Below are 22,191 nucleotides of genomic sequence, written 5' to 3'. Positions count from 1 at the left end.
TCAGTGGAAATTGGAAAGCTTCAGAAGAACATCACAGGATCCATTACTCAGCCTTTTACATTGCAACTTGCACAATCTGGCCTATCACATCATGTTAATGCATTTTTCTCTAATTAGATTCCATTTGGAGATTCAAAGATATCTAACACTTCTTAAGCATTTCCTCTGAAATACCACCATGTATGAATCACAAACGCAACATGGCATTTAAGCATCAGGTTGGGAAACTTGACATCTTTTTCTATTTCTGTATCAGATTTCCATCTCTCCAACTCCTGCTGAACATACTCTGATTATCATACTGCAGGACTCCTCAAATTAAACAAGCTAAAATTTGATGGTACACCACCCACAGTCAGAATACTGACAACTACTAGATACTGTTGTTTTTAATGCTGTAACAGTCCAGACATCTGATGAGGATACAGACTGCATCCATCTTATGCTCAAGGCCTTGGACCTTGGGAGCTGTGGGCTGAATACTTGGCTCAACCAAACATCCAATGTGATCTTGTGAAAACAATCTAGCCTCTGTACTTTGATTCCTAAGTGATAAAATGAGAGCAACAACATTTATTTTATTCTGTAATCTTGTTTTTTTAGGTTTGTTTTTTTTTTTTTAAACAACAAAGACAGTTTTAGGCACCTACCATAGAAAAGGAGGCCAGGAGGCCAATATGTGGAGATATGATTCTGAAACACTCAATTGCTGCCCTATTTAATTCTTCACTATTTTTATTTGTGCATTCCAGGATCTAAGCTTATGCTCTCTCACTCTGTAGTGCAATTACTACAACATTTCTGTCACCTAGTATTTCTTGACTTCAAAGCTTCTATCCCAAAACGTAACCTGGAATTAATCTTTTGGCTACATTCAAAAAGCACACCTTCACTTGCTCCAGCACACGTATCTCACCTCTACTGTCTGTACATTCCTGCAGGCAAATACTGTGTTATATCCTAAAACATTTTCTACTAACACTTCTGGATGGGAGGTGGGAATGACCTTTCAGTTTGTAACAGCTTGTAGGAAACAACAAGAAAGGTGGAGATTACATTTAGTTTATTTCCCTCTCTCTAAGCACTTCAGCTGTGGAGGTCCAGGAAGGACTTACCGGTGATAGGCTTCCCGGCGGTACTTTTTCAGAGCATGCCCATCCATGTTTGCAGGGAGATCTGCTGCATTCTGGAGTCGGTCACTCCATGAGGTTGTCATCTTCAAATCCTTCTTTATTTCTGAAAGAGCCAAAAGAGAAAATCTTTCTTAAATTCAGGATCTGTTTCACCAACAAGTTGTCTGTTTCCTGGTGCTAAGAGATGCAATGCTACTCAGGAAGTCTTGTGAAGTACCCAGTGGTACTTTGCCTTCCTGAAAGGTCAGATGAGATAGGGAGCCAAGGCAAGAGTTGGGAGGGTTCTTCCATATGGCTAGAACTTCTAAGATATTTCTACCCACTGTGGTGAAAATGCTTTTAGAAACAAAGATCTTGTCTTCATTGCTGAAGTCACTTTTTTTTTCCTTTTTAAATCTTAGACTTACAAATATGCATAAGCTATAACTGTTGGAAAAGTTACTCTTTACACACGAGATAAATCAGGCAAAGTAAACCCTATTAAACTCCAGCAGGACCAACATTTATGTGGTCACATTTACCACAGTAAAAATGCAGAGCCTTTTCTCTGGCTTTGTTTCTTATTTGACCTCTGGGCAAAGACAGTACTTCAGACTGACGCCAACTTAGCAGAAGAAACTGAAGGGAAGCATAAAGATTATCTTTTGTTCTCTGCAGGTCAGACCCATTATGGCAAAGCGAGAACCCACTCAAAACTGTACTGTACTCATGCTGATACTCACACACCTCCACAACCCCTCAAGAAGTGGTTGTCAAAACTAAACCTGCAGAAAGCTTCAGGAAGGCGGTGCGGTGAGGCTAGAGGGGTACACTCCCCCTGTGGTATTCACACACTGGTGGGAGATGTGCCCCACGGGAACATCAGATGAGGCACAACACAAAACCACAGCTCTGTGTAATTGTGCAGCCAGGCCGCAGGACTTGCCTTGTTTGCTCTTCCTTAAAAGAAACACAGCCACCCACAAGTTAGATGGGTAATGACACTGTAACCATCTCTGGACACCTTGAAAAGAAGCCTGCCCTTGTTCCACCGAAGGAAAACATGATTTCAGCAAAGCAGAGAGTACAGCATGCGGTCACGTTACGACTTGAAGCCATTGTGCTTGGGTGTGCTCGCTCTCCTAGAGGCAATCTGCATCATTTTTTAATTTTGATTAAAGACCAACAGCTGTGATAATCACAGCATCTGTTAGTGCATTCGCCTACTCTTTGTTGGTCATAAAAATCAAACAGGAGTCAAATAGCTTGGCTGTAAAGAATACGTTCCTCCCTCCCCCAGCATTCCCTACCCGTCTCTCAGTTACTATAAGCAACGTTTACAAACGCATCTGATGCCACATCCTAAAGGTCACCAAATTTAGGCCCTGGCAGGCAGCCACAGGGATGCATTCCTGTGCTGAGAGCTGCCTGCCACCAATTCCCCACAGCACCCCAGGGAGGAGGTCAGCGCAGCCGGAGGGACATGAACACGTCAGCCAACCACAGCTTCCACAGCAGGGCATGCAGGGAGACACAGCTTCTAAAATAGCCCAAACCCAGGCCACTAAGGGCTTATGAGCAATTACCAGCAATTTAAGTAGTGCCCAAAGGCAGTAAGGGAATGAACAGCCTGTGAGCATCAACCTGTTTCTCTTCAAAGCGGGGCACTGCGCCCACAGCACTGCCTGCCAGGGGCTTTCTGCAGCAGCCCTGCTGGAGGAGAGGATTTAGGGAGTGCAAGGCCCACACAGCGACAAGCCTCAGGATCTTGTGGGACCCCCAGACTGAAAGACACAGAAGACTTATGTCTTCAGAAAGTGGAAAATGGGCTACTCCATAAGCATTTGGGATGGTTTATGCCACCACCACTGTGGTCTTACCTGGAGCTATTGTAAAGCTAGTAACCTTGAACTATGGATTCAGATCTAAAAGATATACGTGTTTAAGGCCTGTAAAAGGAAAGTCAAATAGCTCTACAAAACTGCTGCATGGTTGGTTGTGAGATCTTGGTCTGCCAGCTGAATGTAAACTGTCCACCAAGATCTGAAGACTTACATCCATGGCCAAAATCAGAGCCTTTCCATTATGCTAGCTGCTTCCCACTTCATCTGCTTACCATCACTATCACATCACATTAAACAGAGATGCTGACACAGGCGCTAAGACAGGACTGTACCCAATGGCCATCCACGCCGGACATCTGATAGCTCCCCAACAGCATCCTACAAAGAATCCTAAAGCCCAGATGGTAGAAGACCATTAGCAGGTTACCTCTGTCAGTGGTATTTCTAAAATGAGGAATTGGTGAAGCAGTGTGAGCTCCCGTGTGAAACCCTCTTCCATGCAGGGGAGATCAGACAGAATCATACCGAGCGCTAGGATTCAAAAATCCAAGCCTTGAGGAAGCCACAAAAATCCGAGTTTCCACAGTTAAGCAAGAAAGACATGGATTATTTTAATGTTCCAGCAGTTATTTTCTGTAGCTGTGATGAATAGAGTTCAAAGGGAGGACAAGGTCTGTAGACAGAGGCAATATCTTTTATTAGACCAACTGGTATGGCTGGAAAAAATAGACAAGCTCTTGGGCATACAAGCTTGTCTAAATTTTCAAAGTCTATCAGTTACTCTAATAAAAGACATTACTTCTGCCCTCAGGCATTGCTGATTTATTTATTAAAATTGTTGTTTCAATGTCCACAAAGCGTAAAATAAAAAAACATATTGCTGAAGTTTTGCATTACATAAACTCAAAGGCACTCCTACAGCTCAGCAGGCTGCACCACCACTCCGATGATAGCTTACGGCTCTGAAATAAAACACCAATCACTTACAAATTACATTGTGATGCCTCTTCACCACCTAGAAACTCCACTCACACAGCAAGTTTTAGTGACTTGAATGAAATTGTTCCAGTGCTCCGAGGTACCAAAATCAGCCTACCTGAGTGGGTAAGAGGCATGGGACCTGATCCCTGAATACAAATATTCCTCTTTGCAATGGTGCCAAATACAGGGAGAAAAATAAGAAGGGGTGAATCACTCCATACACTCGTAAGCCACAGGAATAAACATCTAAGAGAGCAGGCAGCCAGCCAGGCAAGATCCTCAACTCCAAATAACTGAAATATGATGCATCTTTCTTTAGTTACAGATCTATTTTTGAAATCAATAATCTGTAAATAGCTTCACATAAAAATAGAAATCTTTACATAGATGAAGCATGTTAGAACACCTCCCTGTAATTTATTGCTAACATGCTCCTTGCTGTTGCAGTCTTAATTAAACACCTGATAGCATTTAAGGTGCAGGATTCATTTTGAAAAAGTATTTTAAAACCCCACGTCAGTGCTTTGGCACAGAGCTACTATCCATTACACATGCTTTTGTCCAAAAAAACATGAGATTTTCAACACATATTTTGTAAGAAATTAATTTGCTTCTTTTGTTAAACCTCAGCTGATTTTAAGAATCACACATAGTGCATTTCTTTCAAATACCCCTACAGGTTAAATAACATGCACAGAGGCATTGCCCTTCAAGGAGTTTCACGAGTTAATTTCCTCACCTTTTCCGGCCGATGGTTAGAAATTTCTGCACCTCATAATACCTGATGTGTTTGGGTTAAATATACCACTTGTATTTTTCTTCTTAGTTTGTTTTCAACACTTGGATGATGCAATGCCAAATCAGAGGCATACACACCAAAATGTAGGGATAAATAAAATAGAAGTGGCGAGTCAACTCTTTCCAGGATCCTGTCCAAGAGCTTATGGAGCAGAAAACAAACTCACAGCAAACCAATCCCAAGGCACCAATTTGCCACGCGCTACATCTGTCCTTTTCTCACACATGCTGCTTTAGGAATCCTTGGTATCTTGTCAGCACGACCCACACGCATACATGCACGTGGGCAAAGTGAACAGGGACATCAGTGATCACAGCTAAGGTTTGGTACATAAAAGCTCTGGCCGGAGGCATACACAGAGCTCCTGGTGCCTTGCCGAGCCTACAAGAGGTTCCTGACCCGTGGCTGCTAGGCTGCTCCATCCCAGGTGACCTGGGGATCTCAGCAAGGGGGGAGTTAATGGTCCTGAGAAAGGGGAAAAGGAAAGGAAAAAGGATTGAGGTTGGTTCAGTCAAAGCACAGTTCAAATTTCAGGCTCAGGTCATAGCACAGCCTCACAAATTGAGAATGAGAAGGGAAAGGCACTTGCCTGCTGTGGTTCAGAATGAGCAGCTTGTTTGCCAGGAGCATCCTTCTCCCTCCACTGTGCACAGAATTAACTCACATCTACGTCAAGCTTAGGCTATGCACTTTGGACAACTAGCATCAGAGGAGATGAAGCCCACTCAGGCTAGCACCATATCCCCTGGTCCTCGAGCATCTGACAACTCGGATTCCACAATCCCCCTAAGCGGCCCGGATTCCATAATCCCCCTAAGTGGCACCTCCTGCTTCACCATGAGGGCAGAGCCTCATGCCTGCCATCCCAGAGCTCTCTGCAAACTCTCTTCCACTGTAAACACGTTTAGGGACAGCCAAAGGTGCTTTCCCCATATCAGCTACAGATAGCAGGGCATAGAGAACAGCCCTCAGACTTTCCACAAGCTCCAGCTCAGGGCGTCACAAACACACTGAAGCCCTGGAGGTGTTCAAGGCCCGGCTAGATGGGGCCCTGGGCCCTGATCTGGTGCCTGATGCAGTGGCTGGCAACCCTACTTGTGACAGGGGGTTGGAACTAGATGATATTCAAGGTTCCTTCCAACCCAACCATTCTATCATCCTGTGTTGTAGCAAACTTCTGACACACCTCAGGGCTGACAGGAAGCAAAGTAACAAAGAATTTCTAGAAACAGAAGTGCCAACTAAGGAGAAAAAAATCCAGTGGGTGGCATTTCTGAAACTCAGGGGAACTATTCATGTGAGTTCAATTCTGAAATCTCTACTCACACTCTGCTTAGGAAGAACAATACAGAGAAGTGGGTGGAGATAAGGGAGGACTCCCCAGTACGTATTTTAATGCTCCTGATAACTCAGAACTAGCTGGTCCCAGATGTACAGAAGTCAGAATAATCACAGCACCCAGAAGTATCAACAAACCAAAATGGAGAATGGGACAAACAACTCCTTTACCTCCTACCAGTACAAAACAAAATAAAAGAAAAAATAATCTTGTGGGAAACTAATTTGCAGTTTGGTGGAGGTCTCACTTTGGGAGAGCTAAGGACAATGAAAAGTTTTTAAAGTATAATACAGAAAAGAAAAATGTATCAAGGGAGCAGATTTATTACGGACCAGAGAACAGGAATAATGTAAAAGGGGTAGAATTCTTCAGGAAATATCTCTAGTAGTGTATTAAAAAAGGATGACAGTGCATCAAACTCTTAATAATAACTAAGACTCATGAACTTTGCAACCAAAGAGCATTTTAAACAATACACAACAGAGAGATATTTTACAGCAGACTGATAAAGTCTCCCAAGGAATTCTAAAAGAATTAGCCAAATACATTTTAGGCTGTTAGCTTTACCTGACACCTAACCTATGAAATGTAGTGAAAAGGGCAATTCTTTGATTCATGTAGAATTAGATGACAGAAGTACAGTCAGTCTAGGTCAGGCCATCAATAACATTACGTATTTAGTTCAAATTCTTGAGGACTGGGAATTCTCTTACCCACACACAGCAAAGGTCCCAAAGCAGCAGGCCTGTGCACGGATGACATGGATGCTGAATGATGCTCCACTCCTCTGACCAGCAGCCCTATACACCAGCTCTGGCTGTGAGTTCGCACAGCTCCTTCCTGTCCCGACAGCTTGAGGACAATTGAACCCACCCTGTGTGCTACTGTCAGCATTTCAGCTTACAGCCAAAGGCAAACCACATTCAAAAGGTGTTTCTAAATGGTGTCGCTTTTAGAAGATTAGCATGCGTTAGACTTGAAATATCTGGCAACGCTGAAAAGCCCACAGTCTCTAAGCAGTGATGTTTGTAAGCAATATGAACCAGAAAATACACTTTTTATTTTTCTGTTTGTGTCTGTAGTTAAGTTATTCATTTGAAGAATGCAATGCATATGTGCATCTTTGACACTGTAACTTCAGGTCATGATGGCAGGAAAGGACAAGATAGGCTCTTCCTATTTGAATTCTAAATTACTTCTGAAACAAACCTCAAAGTTTACTCAAGTTTAACTGTACTTGAGATAGGCTTTCAGAATGGTAACTGTAAGGGCATGACAGGGTACTAAAGAGGTAGAGATCTACTGTTAAGAACCTATTAATAATAAATACAGATGCACTCACTTGCGGTTTATTAAAAAACCTATTATATCCCATTAGATTCATAATGCAGCCTTGCCCTGTGGATTGCACTGATCTTCCCATCCCTAGCTTTCCCCTTCAGAACCAGCTCCAAGTTTTCCCTCGGCAGGATATGTTTCCCCAGTGCTCTAACGCAGAACTGACTTCAATGATGCTGCATTTCCAAGAGAGCTTTTAGAGAAACTGGAAAAGCATTTCCACTTGTACATTTACCTGACTACAGTCTGACTGATAGATGACAGTATTTCATGGGTTATTTCTCCATGGGAAATGTATAAGAAGGCAGAATGCTGCTTGTGTGGCTTGTTAAAGGATTTTATTTAATTCCAGGCCGAATTTTATCATGATTCTACATGTTAAAGTAAAGGCTATGTAACAATGAAATGCAATATATCTAACAAACCTGTGTCTTATTTTACAGGAGTATTTTTATCAGACTATTTCTAGTGACAATCATCTCCACAGGGTGCCTGTGCCATGCTTAGAGCCTCAGTAATAATCCAGTAAGCAAAAATGTATTAGATGCAGTAAAAAACGTAGAACAGATAAATTGGGAAGTTTTTTAGGGTTACCATCCATTTCTAACCAAGCAGTTCTGCTCATTCAGGGACTTCAAAGAGCAAGAGTCATTTGAAATATTCTTATTATTTTAAATAGGACTTAATTATCACCAATTTCAGGGTTGATTAGAAAGGAGTTCGGAAAAATACTCTGAAATCCACAGTGCTCTGTGAGGAGCAAACCTCAAATCCGACCTTCTCTAACTATCAAGAGACCATCTATTCACGTGAATCATCTGTAATTGAGTTTACTACCTTAAAATGGATACCACAAATTCTCCAGTCAGCTAATGAGAACATCCTCCAGCTTCCACACAGCTCGTGCTTCTCAGCATCTCCTGCAGAGCTGCCATTTCAGTCAAGTTACTTTCAACATGCTGCTCATTATACCAGCAATTTGCCAGAGGTAGTGCCAGCTCTCCCACTCTCTAAGCCCAGCGTGGCCAGTATTGTCCCACCACTAGAAAAAAAGAAGGCAGAGTACACATAAGGAACACAAGAGTTGATCCAGAAGAGCAAGAGCCATGCCATGAAGAACAAAAAACTAACACGAACTCTCTAAGAAATTCTGGGACTGCAGATCAAATCTGATCCACAAGGCCACCAAGTAGGAATCTATGTGCCTATCTGTCACTGCGACAAACACTGCTGCTGTCTTCAGCCACTTGTCCCCATTTAAGAGCAATATATTATTCTGTGATTACACTGAGGAAGGAATAAAGCTATGAGAGAAAAACTGGAGTGGGATAAGAGGCTGAGACACCACCAATCTTGAGGGGAAACCTTCAAGGTTTCACCTGGAGAGAAGGTGAATGGACAAACAAAGGTTCTTCTTGGGCCACTCACTTCCTTAAGAGGCCTTCTGCAGGAAAAGAGCCCAGCAGCCCGCAGCAACTGCAGCTGCAGAGGTTCCCAAGCTGTTGTCCAATTGACCACCTGCCAACAGCAAGCACAGACCTGGATAATAACATCATGTTCTAACTGCTGCTTGTTTCCAGCTGTTACATTCCAGTAAGAAACCCAGAAGATAGTTCAAATACTTTGCTCGTGCTGTTTTTCTTGTAAGCAATTGCTCTAGTTGCACAAGATCTTAAAAGGTTGAAATCCAGAGGTGAATTTGATCTCTCTGCTGTGATGAAGTCTACCCTAAAGGAAATATTTAGGAATTCCCATGTGTATGCTTTAGCTTAAAACGGAGAAGTAAGCTTTGATGCAGATGCCCACTATAATGGGGATTCAGTGTCAGATATCTGCAGATCCTAATTTTATTACTACAAAGATGAAGCATACCAGAGTGCTAACTGAGCTGCAGGTTAACACAAATAGCACAGAAGGCAGAAATGTCAGCACAGAAATGAACATGCTGAATTCCACAAATCAAAAAGGAAAGCCAAAATAAACTTTTCTATTCTACCTCTACCGCTTTGCTTCTGAACAATCTGAAACACTGTATGTACAGCTATCTTTTTATTTATTAACAAGCACTACCTCTATGCAACACCCTTGGTGTTCAAACTTGTGAAAGAAGCTGCTACCAAATCATTGATGGCTCAACCATATGAGTTTGTGACTCGCAAAGAGAATGAGCAAGACGAGACGTGCCATCCCCAGTGGGAAAACTGGAAGCCATCACTTCACGTACCGATTTCAGACCAAGGAACAACTGCCACTCCAACCTGCTAACAGGGATTATACAACAGCAACTCCTTTGGCGGCAGATCACGGTATTTCAAGACAATGATGCTTTTCATTCGATTCTGCTGTGTCTCAGGAAGCAAGTACAGCCTTAATGAGCCCTTTCAGCAGCGTGGTGGTAAAAACAAAGTATTTGAGTTGCAAAGCTCAGATCAGGCACACAGTCATTCTGAAAGCATGCAACTGGGTCAGCTTGGATAACGCAAACACCAAAAGCCCTCTCTATCTTCTAAACGCGGAAGGTGAGGGAGGACAACATTTTTACTGGCTTCCCTTACTGACAACGCTTACTGGCATAAGTAAAACAAGACACCTCTTGTCTTTGAAGAGCGTGGTCCCGGCTTCATTAAAATGTTATAGAAAAAGCGAGGATCCTGAAAGCTTATTCTGACTTTTTTTCTAATCTTTCAAAGTGGAAGGGAAAACAAGGATGATTTTCTAAAAGACACTTGAACTCTCTTCCACTGTACATGTTTACAGGCTGCAAAAGCAGATGCAACAGCAAAATCAGCAGCTGAACCATCTCTGCAGACTGGAGACTGTTCCCATCTCTGCGGGCTGGAAGCTGTCCCTGCCCAGCCCAGGTGCAGGGAGCCAGCTGGCTGCTCCGCACCGGTCCCATGGGCACCGCATGCAGCCCTAGCCCAGGGACGTGCTGCTCAGCAAAGAAGCTGGCGAGCTCCAACTTTCTTTCATAAAGTTACTGAAAATAAACGCTGAGATCAACAGCTAAGATGACTTGGTAATCTCTAGAGTTGCCCTGTCAAAATCAGTTAGAACTCACTTTTTCCCACTGCTACCAGTTCTGTTTTCCAGTACCATTCCCTGCAACCCCACTTACACATAAATTTGGTCTCTCCTTTTGAGTTCTTACCTATCAATAACAGGCAGAGCAGCCACGAGGCAAGCAGCGTGAAGTCTGAAGGCGTTTCAAAGTTCTTCTAGCAGTGCACAGTTCCCCTCTGCATACAGAGAACACAATTTGTTCCTTTTTTGACCTGTTTTTTTAATCAGAGGGAAATGTAGTAATTATAGTCCGTGTGATTGCAAGTGAAATTACAAACCTATCCTTAGGGCACAATACTGTCCCCACCTACATGTTATCGGCCCCAAATCTCATTTAATCTTGACAGATATGTAGTACTGAGGCATCACTTCAGGAAACTCAGTGAGTAAATCAATTTTACGAACACCTTCTCTGCAGTATTCCTGTGCTCTTCCCAAAGTCTGCTAATTCATACAGCACTTCTTACGCAACCTATGTAACTCAATTCATCAGCAAAGTAACCCAACACTTCTGATGACTGAGCTTTTGCTCAGTCTCTGGCTTTCCTATGATAACCTAACTGTCTCAGCTTTATCAACTGATACCAAAGGCCTACATTATACTGTTCTCTAACAGCATCAACTTCTTTCTTTTCTTCACAAACTTTTTGTAACCCTGCCCAAGCACAACACAGAACACTACATTCATTTGGGGAAAACAAAACCGGACTTCCATGGACCCTTCAGTTCACTAGTTTTTAATACACCAAATCAATCCTGCTGACGCAGGAGATTGTTCCCTGGCAGGAGCTGAGGAGGGTACACACAATGTTCTCCCTGTACTTGTCCCAACACAGACTGCGCTCAGAGAGGACACGGATGAAGCAACAGATCCACTCCTGCAGCTGTAACCTGGAAGAAACATTCCAACCTGAAGGGTGAGAGAACATTAAAAAAAAGAACTAAAGCAGCACTAACAGCAGGTCCTTGTTACCCCAAAATCAGAGATGAGAGTTACCAACACTGAACTCTCCTTTGGACCGTGACTTCTCTCTTCGGGGAACATGAAGTAACTTGTTAGTGGAGACTAGAAGACCCACAACACCGGGCTTTGGGAAGACAGCTCTCTGCATGTCCCACCCTCACCAATTATTTGTTCTCAACACCAGAACACACACATTTATAAAGAACTGCAAGTGCTTTTTATTACTTTGTTAATATCTACCTGCTACAAGGCTGTGAAGAAAAATGAGCAGCAGACGAGTGAAACTTTGTTGAGTTTTATCATCCCTACGCTCATGATTGCTCAAGCACAGTTAGCAGACTTCTTGGCCTTGGTTCATCAAACTGTCAGTGCAGTATTGCAAGAGAAGTTACAATACATATAACAGAAGAGGTTAATAACCTGCCTATTCTATTGCCCAGGCAAAGGAAAATAGGGAAGGTTAGACCACAAATGTGTTTTTAAAAAACTCTTAGGAAGGCCACACTGCTATTTCTCTGAACCAGAACCGACAGAAATCCCCAGCTTACTGAACACTGCATACTGTAATTTCTCCTCAGATCACAGCAAGTAACACTCTCCCCAGCTTGTACACAAATTGCTCAGAAGTATCACACACATCTGCTAATGATTCCAGCACCAGACATTTTTCTGAACATACTCATGCTCTGTGAAACTGCTCCACTTCAGTGCTACCATCAGAAGATAGGAAGAAACACTGAAACATGCATAACACACATTCTACCCAGTATGACTGCAGTCACCAAGCAGATAACAGTCCAGGTAAGCTAAATTTCTTGACTGAAAAGGATTCAGTGGAAGATCTACTGGTACACCAGTCATTGCTTAGCACTGACACTTCGGGGCAGGGAAGCATTTTGAAGAACTGAGCAGAAGGATTCTGCATCTACTTACCTGTATCATCCACAGATTTAATTAGCAAACCTTCATTTTTATCGTTTTCTCCTTAACAGTCTCTACTTGCTGGCAGCCCTGCACTGGATTATAGGAAAAGAAATGCCTCTTGAGCACTCTTCCCTTCAGAGATACCCTGTTAACATGTATTTGGCTTTCAGCAAGTCTCTTTTTTTAAAAAAAAAATTTTTTTTTTTTTAAACAAAGGAAATGTGGACATGCAGTACCCAGCCCTAAGCACTCAAAGACACAGAACAGGTACTTTCCTGGTGCCCTTAAGCACCACTAGAGCACCAACTGACAGAGGCTTGCAATGTGAAGTGGAAACTGAAATCTGATTCCTGCCTCAGTTTCCAGACAGCAGAATGAACAGATGATTTACCAGCCTGGCTTGCTTCTATCTTCAATTCCTCTTTCCAACACCACTCAGCCACTTGGATTACAATGAGGGCAAAGCTATAGGAACTGAACTGGAAGGGTAGTTTCCAGGGTCAGCTTCAAGCAAACAGGTGCTCGGGGCACCTAAAATTTATGTTCAACTAATTGGTTTTCTTCAGGGAGAGAACTCATCCCAACCTAGCAGCACATACATAGAATAACATGAAATGACTTGAAATGAACAAGCAATGAAAAAGAAACAACTATGCAAATACTACAGGTATCTGTACTTAAAGACTCCCAGTGAACACTGTAACATGTCAGAAACCAGAACACTCAGGACTCATCCCCACAGTCATCTACTGTGACTTCAAAAGACACATCTTTGCACAGTCTTGAGACTGAATGGCTTTGTAATATCCAAGCGAGCGCTGCAAACATCAAACACACACAGCTCTTCCTTAGAAGAAAAAAGAAAAAAAAAAAAGGATGAAAACCTATCTCAGAGAAAACTAAGAACACCAACATCCTGAAAGACTATTTGCTTTTAACTGCAACTGGTTCTACTTAGCGACTTCCAAAATTACCTGCACTTACCCTTTAAAGCTACTACTGGTGATGGCTGTGTTATGTGTACAGAGCAGTGGCATACAGCTCACTCAGCACTTCTTCGGGTTTCTGAGGGCAGAACATTCACATGCTCTCCTCTGACCCCACGTTCCTAATCATTGCTGTCCATGTCTATATGCAACTCATCGCCAGCTGAACCAACCCAAACACCAGCTGAATTCAGCCGGTCTTGGGATTTTTGGCATGCTTTATACTGAGCCATCAGTCTTCTCTCTTTGGAATTTACCTTCTGTTATAGGTTATTTTAGAAGCTGAATAGAAATCTCATCTTGTTATATGCCATGGCCAGATGTGCTACATTTGATGGAAAGGCCAAGAAGAGCTCGGTCCAAGCAGTAACATGTGAGTTGATTCCACCCATTACTACTGTTCTGCAAAGGAGATGAAGAACACCAATTTAAGCTGCAAACCCTACTTCACCAGCAACCCACTTCCTCCTGAACCGGATGCACAACGCAGAGATGCAGCTGTTGCTACTGCAGCAGTGCAGAAAGTCGCTGCTGCCTGGGGAAAAGGCAGTACTTCACCCAAGGAAGGGGCAACCCACTCAGTGGGTCCCACAGTCCAGAGCTGCCTTGCACAGCTGCCAAAGCTGGACCATCCTGGCTGGAAAAAGATTTTTTGGAAATGCACCTTCACGGAGGGTTCAGCGAGAATTTGCTCCCTGAAAAATCCAGCAATAATGTGTCTCAAGTGTTTTATGTATTATGCCAATGTTAACACAGAGAAGTACAAGGCCTGGGTCAAAGCCAGTTAATCCAAAGGGCTGTTCTTAAGTAAACAGTGGAAAACCACTCTACTTCAGAGCCTCTCATAGAAACGCACACAGGAAGCCTCTCTTCCCCCTTCCGCTAAACCAAATGTGCCAAGTAAGTTAAATGATAATCTAGTAGTAAGCATATGCGCAAAATAGTAGGCCTTTGTTTGAAAATATCTGAACCACAGCTGGGAGTTGTGAATAGTCTGTAACTAAATTAAGCTAAGTTTAGAACTGCATAGTGACCTCCACCTTTGTTGAAGGAACCTTTATTTTTAAACAAATTGCAAGTGGTAAGATGAGAGGGAGTGGTAGTTTTAGACACTGAAACTTCTCAATTACAGTTTAAGTACATCACATCAGGGTACAGTGTCCCCGCATACCTGTCCAACTTACTTCACTTTGATGCCACCTTCCAATCTCTAAAGATTGACAACTGACCGGGCCTCCCTTTCTCCCTATTGCTCTACAGAAGCAGTGCATCCTTTATTTTCAAAAGAGAAATGAACAGACCATTCACGTCCCAGCATCACCACTACAAGTATTTCATTACAGCAATTCCTGCTCTCCACATTTAATGCACCTCACACCGCAGAATTTAAAGAGGTTTCCACTGGTAAGAGGCACAGGATAAGAACCCACCTGCCTTCTTTACTCGCACGTTAACAGAAAGCAGCATACAAACAAGCTCAGTGGGGTTTCCAACTTCCCTGACTCGGAACCCGATGAAACTACCAAAAAAGGGCTGGCCGTGCTGGTAAAGCCCGTAGCAGGTATTCACGCCCTGAGAATGATAACTGCAAGCAACAAGTTTACCTCTGCCATTCTGCACCAGACTTGAAAAAGCGGCAGGAGCGTGAGGGCTGGCATGCAGCCATCAGTGCTCACACACGTGGGGACCCAAGCGTTCAGGAAGTAAGAGCAGAGCGGCTCCTGGCCTTACCGTAAGGAGCACACACTGCTAGACGTTTGGGCAGTTGTCAGATTTGACAGATGGGGGTTTTTAGGCTGAATTACTCAGGCTCCCTTCTTGATCCTGCACCATCATACAAAATTAAGTACTTCCCCCATCACGGCTTTGCATGCCCAGGTCTCCCAGGCACCTTTTTAGCCGTGCAAAGTCATTCATAAGACTTAGTAACTACCCTCATGTAGCCAGGTTTCGATTAGCAATTGCTTACAGTGGCTACCTGAAATACCTACGCAATATTTTCCAGATGTTGCTTAAGGTCTATTTACTGTACATTAAGTTCTATTTATTGTGCACACTGGATTGTCTCTGCGGTTGTGTTAAGCAGAGTCATGTTATACGCACTCTCTATGCAGAGTACACAGTCCAAGGTTTTAGGAACCATTCCAGTAAACGAGTCATTGTGATTAAAAAGCAAAATACAGATCATTGCTACGAGCATCACAACATGACACATAACAGTAATTTCTTTAGAAGTATGAAACAGATGTTTTAGAAGAGACGTAAGAAACATTTATATGAATGCACAATTTGCAAATATGTGAAGATGTGCTTAAACACAGAACAGCCTTAGAGACTTAGACTGCAGCCATTCCAAATGTTTGTGCTGCTGACATAAGAAATAAAACTTAAAAAATAGATGGAGTACAGACAATAAGCAAAGAGTTCCCACGCGCTGACTTAGTAACATCTCATCTCAAAGAGCCAGACAAGACTTCCACTCCCGGCACATTCTGTTCAGTTTTCCATCCCATTATTCGTATTGCTAAAAAAACCACAGCTGTTTTCTATCAGGACACCCACGTTGGCAAGCCACCCCGAGGCAAGGACACGGCGCAGAGCAGGCTCTGTGAACTCGTCCCAAGGTGCACCACTTGCGCTGCCCTCAGCTTCCTTCGGGGTAGAGCCCACGTGCCTGTCCCCTCCATGGCTCTGTGCAGAGTGGCACACAGGCCCTTCTTGTCCCGAGATGATCAGTTACAGAGGTGAGCTTTTAGTGGACTGAAGACAAGGCACGGCCCTGCCAAACAGCAAGCCAGTTCCTATGACAACTTTCCACTGCAGCCTGGCTGGAGAGCATTAATCCACCTTCCTCAGGCGAAGTAGCTCCTACACAGAACCAGTTCTGTGGATCGTTACAGACTTCCGCAGGACTTCCAGCAGTGTTCAAGCAATGGCAGGTTGCACTGTACCGAGCTACCCCGATCCCACAGCATCCCCTCATTTTCAATTTATACGAAAGAAGAGGTTTGCTGAGCACACCCACTTCTGTCTCTCTCTCACCATTTTCTGGGCAGAGCTGCAGCCAGCCCTTCTTCCTGCGCCTCCTTGTGAGTCAGAATCCAGAATCCACAACCCATGCGGGACTGAAAGGCTGTGGGTCAGCTCACTTTGCCCCAGGGAACCAGCAGCCTACCTTACTGCCAGCCCCAGGCCATCTCCTGATAACAGCTCACTGCAAACTAACAAGCCACATTTCATTTTTTAACTGAAGCACTATTAAGCTGAACCACAAATCACAGGTAGGAGGCGAGCAAATAAGCCCATCTTCTTTTTCTATAAGCACCACTTGAACATCATATTTAAAGAGTTTGTTTCCTTTTTACTTTAGATACACAAATAACGTGTGTAATTTTTAAGGGAAATACAACATTCCTAAAAGAGTACAATACTGCAGTGTTTACCAGCAAACATCAAACTGAGGATTCTGGTTTTTTTTTTTCAAAAACAAACATACCCTGTGATGTTAAAAAAGCGTAGGACAAATATTTCTAGTTGTTTTAGGAAGGGTTTATCAACTTTCAACTTTGCAAATGGTAACAACTAAAGGGCTCCTCTTTTTGTTACTATTACGAGTTGCCTATAAACTGGAAACTTGCCTGAAAAAATTTCAGCTTGCATCTGATTTTTTTGCTAGCATATATCCTAGAAACAGCGTATAGAACACTAATGCAACCAAAGCAAATGTACTAACAGGCTCCAAATTTCAAACCTCAGCTGAAAACAGTTGTCCCATTCTTACAGTTTTTCTCCCCATTTGTCTCTGCAATTGTACTTCCCTCAATGGAGCATTTTAAAGGTAATTCAGCGGTGCATTTTGCAATACAGTTTGCTTGAATGACGCTATACAGAGTAAAGGTTGTATTGTACTATACAATGAAACAACGTCCATGCTTGAACAAACTCCAACTGCTGTTAATCAAACCAGCAAGTTCCTGAATGGTCTTTTGGAGTCAGGACTAATGGCAATAGATTATTTTAAATAGCGCCCCGCTTTAAAGTATGTTTAGGTTGATGCAGGCTGACGGGCAGTGACAGACCCCACAGCCAGGCTGACCAGCTTGCAGTTAAAACACAACGCTTTGCCCTCTGTGCCATCACGACAACTGCAGCATACAACCTGAAGATCAACACGTAGCTTTGAGTTTTGCTTCTGGTTTTCAGCAAAGCCACGCAGCACCTGAGAAGGCTTGCAAGTCTTCCTATCCCCCATTTGTTCACTAGTCACCACATTCTGCCCAGTTCTGAAAGCAAACAGCTGGATGGATCAATGGAATCTAGAATCGTTAGGGTCAGAACAGACCCCTGAGATCATCTGGTTCGATTGCCAACACGGCGTGTTTGAGCCAGCGATAAGGTGTTATTCTCAACCGAGGCAGACAGGTAAGACTACATCTTTATACACAGAAAAGCGCGTTGCAATCTTTGCGGTTTAGACCCTCCAGAACTAACAAAAAAATAAAAACTTTCCCAAAGTCATCATGCCTTGGGGGCAATGTTCTCAAGGCCGTTGCCGAGACGCTCCCGGGCATCACAGGCAGCCCGTGAAAGCCAGCACCGGAACGAACGTGAGCGTTCCACCATCCCACAGCCCAGGAACGCCTAAAACATCCTGCACGGCACGAAACCGCGCTGCCTGCTACGGCACCCAGAAAACGGAGGGAACCGCTTCCACCGTACGTTGTACGGCATTATCTCTGGCACAGAACAGAGGCACGAGCGCGGCTCGAGTCAAGCAGCCGCGCGCCGCTCGGGCTCCGCCGCCGCTACGGCCGCGGTCGGAGGGGCAGCGCGGGGCTCAGCCCGCCGCAGGGGGTCCCGCACTCGCGGGCCGAGGTGACTCAGAGCGGCTCGGGACGGGAAGGCGGCAGCGGGGCCGCCGAGTGCCTCTCTTCAAAGGCTGAAGGGGAAGTGCCTCAGGAGCGCCGCCGGAGCCCCGCTCTCGGCGCTCCCCCTCCACACGGAGCCCCCTCCCCGGCTGCGCGCCGGAGAGGAGCGGCTCCCCCCACCCGATTCCCCCCCAATTCCGAACGGCCGCTTCCAACGGTCCCCGCCACGCGCCCGGCGCGCGCGCGCGCACGCGCACCCGCACGCGCGCACTGCCCCCGCGCGCCCGGGGCCGCTCCTCACCTCCTGCCGCGCTCGGAAGAACTGCCCCGCACGACTGCCGCAGCGCCGAGGCGGCAGCATTGCGCATGCGCGGCTCCAGCCCCGCCCCCTCCGGGCGCCAGGGAGTGGGGAGAGTGTGCGAGGCCGGCGGCCGGGCGCAGGCGGCAAGGGAGCGTCGGCAAAGTGCCCGCACGCAGGGCAGCCGCACGTCCAGAACACGGGGACCCGCCCCAGGGAAGCGCCTGGGCCGCTACTTCGCTCTTTCCCAGAAAAACTCTCACTGTCCCAGGCAAACTCCTGAGTTGCTCCTCAGCTGGAGGCAGCCAGCAGAGCCAGCCTGACGTTTTCATCGGTGTTGGTGTGTGTGTGTGACCCACCTGTGCTGGAAGACTGATGGCAGGCACTCGGATCTGCCTTTTTCCCTCAGACTCCCTTGGTTCAGCAGCCAGCAACCGTTTCTCCCCCGGGCCACCAGTGAAGCAAAGCCAGGCAGTGAAACCCATACCCACAGCGTGATTCAATGGGCTGTGCTGGGAACCGGGCTGGAGGTGTGCATCCCAGTGCTGTGTGTGCACGGCTACAAGGACAGCTTTTTCCTTTCCACCACAATCCAAAGCTAAACGCAGCTTCTGAGATAAAACAATTAAGTCCCATCAGCAGGTGAGCACGGTGCAAAGTCACAAAGTTTTAAGGCATCCTCCTGCTGTCTCACAACAAAGACCTCAGTTTGGAAGCAGCTTCTTGCTCTTGCAGGAACCCAGAGTGCACCCTCACCCCCTTTGCCAAATGGATTCTCCAGGCCTTTACTGTACATTGAACAACAATGTACTATAGTACAGTGTGATATATAGAGATGCACAAAACAGTACAGTGATACCCCTCTTGCTCCCTCTTTGTTCTGGTAGGTTTAGGAAGTTTGTGCTCATAAGGACACACTAGACTTCTGGGACCCAGCTCCTTGAGAACATGGTCACAGTGAAACTCAGGTCAGCCCCCAGGATCTTTGCCGGGTATTAAGGGGCCTCAGAAGGGGCTTGTGTTGTTGTTGTTCGGGTGCCAACAACCTGGGATGGGTTTCGACTCAACTTGATGGGATCCCAAAGTCCCTGCTCCTCCTTCCTGCTCTGACAAAAGCAGTATCCGATGGGCTGGAGCCCAATCTTTGCTCTGTGGGAAAGAAGCAGTTGTTATCATTTATTGACTCAAACTCCTCTGAGTCAATAAATTCAGAGACATGCTCTCAGCAGTTGCACTGGCAGCTGGCTCAGATCCCACCTAATTCCTGTAGCCTCATTCCCTTCTGACTCAAGAAAATCACAGAATCACAGAAACACCAAGGTTGGAAAAGATCTACAGGATCATCCAGTCCAATCATCCACCCATCACCAATAGTTCCCACTAAACCACGTCCTTCAACACAACGTCCAAACGTTCCTTGAACACCTCCGGGTTTGGTGAATCCGCCACCTCCCTGGGCAGCTCATTCCACTGCCTGACCACTCTTTCAGAGAAGTAAATCTCATCTACTTGGAGGCAAAGGGATCTGTTCCTAGGATCTTTACTTATGGATGGTAGCAGTCCTTGCAGAGACCCTTGCAAATTTTTTTTTTTTTTTGTATTATTTTTTCTTTTATGTAGGAGAATGTGATACTCCCAACCGCTTTTAGAGCACATCTGTATGTCAGTACTAAATCAGCACAAGTGGGAAGGCCAGGAAAGGTTGCACTCTGCTTTACCAAGACAAAAGAAAGCCAGAGCAGCACTCAACATCATCAGTAATAAACACCATAGCAAAGTTGTAACAATGATACAACTTAACTAAGCAGAGCTGGTGACCTCCCAGTTACTCAAACAATTACTGCTGGTAGAAGAAACCTCACTTGCAATACGGTAATGCAAAACAACAGAGGTCAAGGAAGTGGTGAAACACATTTGTGTGTGAGGATGTGAAAGACCTGAAACAATCAAACCAGATCAAAGTGAAGATTTCTGCCTAGTGGGCATGGTGGGGCATAGACTGAGGCTGCAGGGTTTGCTCTACCATCAGAACATATGCACGTGGGTCACAGAATCACAGAATGGTTTGGGTTGGAAGGGAGCTTAGAGACCATACCATTCCAACTCTCTGTTATATCCAAGGACACCTTGCATTAGATCAGCTTGCCCAAAGCCCCTTTCCAATGCTGCCTTGAACATCTCCAGGGATAAGACAGGGCAGAGAAGGTACAGGTGTTGCAACCTCACAATGGCTGCTCTAAAACGGGCTTCAGGAAGACAGAATGCTTCTAGGAAAGCTAGCTGTGAGCAGATCAGAGTCCTGGAAAGCAGTGCACAAGCCAAGTCTCTTGTATTTATACTTCCTGGCTCTTTTCTTTGTCAGTTGGCTGACACTTCTTATTCCTCCCATACTCTGCAAGGCAGATGCACAAGACTTAGGCAGGATTTATATGTATGCATGTGCATCCCATTACCAATCCATGACAATATATCTGGACCAGCCTGCTGCAGCAGTAAGCAGTGGTGTGTGGTGCTGTACCCACCTGACTCACAAGGAAAAGGGATGTTTCTGCCTTGTAATCCCCTTCCAATTGTGCCAGCTGGGATGTGGGCTCCTGTACAAGCCACAGCTATTGCCATGATTGCAGGGCTTCCTCCAGACCAATCGTAGTGACAAGGTTCTGATCTTGAGGGGATTTGAATCCCAGTGCCATCCCTCCTGCTTTAGTTGATCCCTTTGAAACAGCAGCAGTTATTATGGAAGCAATGACTCTCTCCAGTCCTGGCTTGCTTGCCCTCTTGACTCACCAGCTGGACTTTGCTGACATGATCCTCTTGTCACCTGAGAGGACAAATGGGGACAGGCGGAGTGGGAGAAGTAGGCTCCATCTCATTGATCAATGCAGAAGGGATGTGCAGCAGGAAGTCCAGCTGCATGTTTCATCCTGTGCGAGGCAGGGACTAGCACCCAGGACACTGTCACCCTGGCACAAACACACAGTGTGGCTTCCCTTCAGAACTGGTGGTGATGAGTGCATGTACATGGTGTGTGCCCACCCGTCAGTTTGCATGTCTGCCTATGTTTCTCCACCTGCCCATTTCTAACCACTTCTTTATGCATTTCTGCCTCTCTTTGCCTGTGCGTCTATGCACGTTTCTTCGCACGTCTACTCTTCCCTTTGTCTGCCTCTCAGCATGTATACGTGTGTGTGAATGTGTTCATGTCTTTCTGTGTGCCTGTGCAACCACCTGGCTCTTTGTGTGCATTTGATCGTACCTATCTTTCTGCCCGTATGTCCGTCTCCACTCCTACACCCACTCATCTATCCACTTATCTGTTCATCCACCCACCCACCCATCCATCCATCAACCCAACGTTCTACCCCCGCACCCGCCCGCCCCAACCTTTCAGCACCACGCCTGGTGGACAGCTCCTCCTCCTCCCTCCGCGGCGGCTCCGCCGCAGCTCCGCGCCCCACTCCGCCCCGCATCCCACCGCCCCTCCCCGCATCCCACCTCTCCGCTCCGCTCCGCTCCGCACCCCCCCGCCCCTCCCCGCATCCCACCGTCCCTCCTCGCATCCCATCGCTCAGCTCCGCACCCCCCCGCCGGAGCTTTCCGCGCTCCGCCCCGCCCCGCACCGCAGTACATAAGCGCTCCGCCGCCGCCCGCCTCGCTTCGCCTCTCTCCGCCGCA

At 45.6% G+C, this 22,191-nt stretch overlaps 1 protein-coding gene across 4 annotated transcripts in view; it reads right to left on the bottom strand.

The window, feature by feature from the left end:
- NT5C2 (5'-nucleotidase, cytosolic II) overlaps positions 1-18,594 on the bottom strand; it is a 54,478-nt gene extending 35,884 nt beyond the window's left edge. Inside the window, exons 1-3 of one of the 4 annotated variants that reach the window (XM_042818061.1) lie at positions 10,565-10,688; positions 8,251-8,455; positions 1,116-1,236 (exon numbers count right to left, since the gene is read on the bottom strand). In XM_042818061.1, the coding sequence (XP_042673995.1) occupies positions 1,116-1,216 (101 nt within the window). In that variant the 5' untranslated portion in view covers positions 1,217-1,236; positions 8,251-8,455; positions 10,565-10,688. Of the gene's footprint in view, positions 1-1,115; positions 1,237-1,654; positions 1,752-8,250; positions 8,456-10,564; positions 10,689-18,519 lie in introns of those variants that run through there. The other 3 variants (XM_042818062.1, XM_042818059.1, XM_042818060.1) reach the window with 3 other exon arrangements.
- Between the last annotated feature and the right edge of the window lie 3,597 nt (positions 18,595-22,191).

The sequence above is a fragment of the Centrocercus urophasianus genome, unplaced genomic scaffold (genome assembly GCF_019232065.1).
Source record: "Centrocercus urophasianus isolate 14NV4802_14NV808 unplaced genomic scaffold, USGS_Curo_1.0 seq_17, whole genome shotgun sequence".
In the NCBI taxonomy this organism is placed as follows: Eukaryota; Metazoa; Chordata; class Aves; order Galliformes; family Phasianidae; genus Centrocercus; species Centrocercus urophasianus.
Note: the sequence above shows the minus strand (reverse complement) of the source record. Positions and strands in the feature narration are given on the sequence as shown.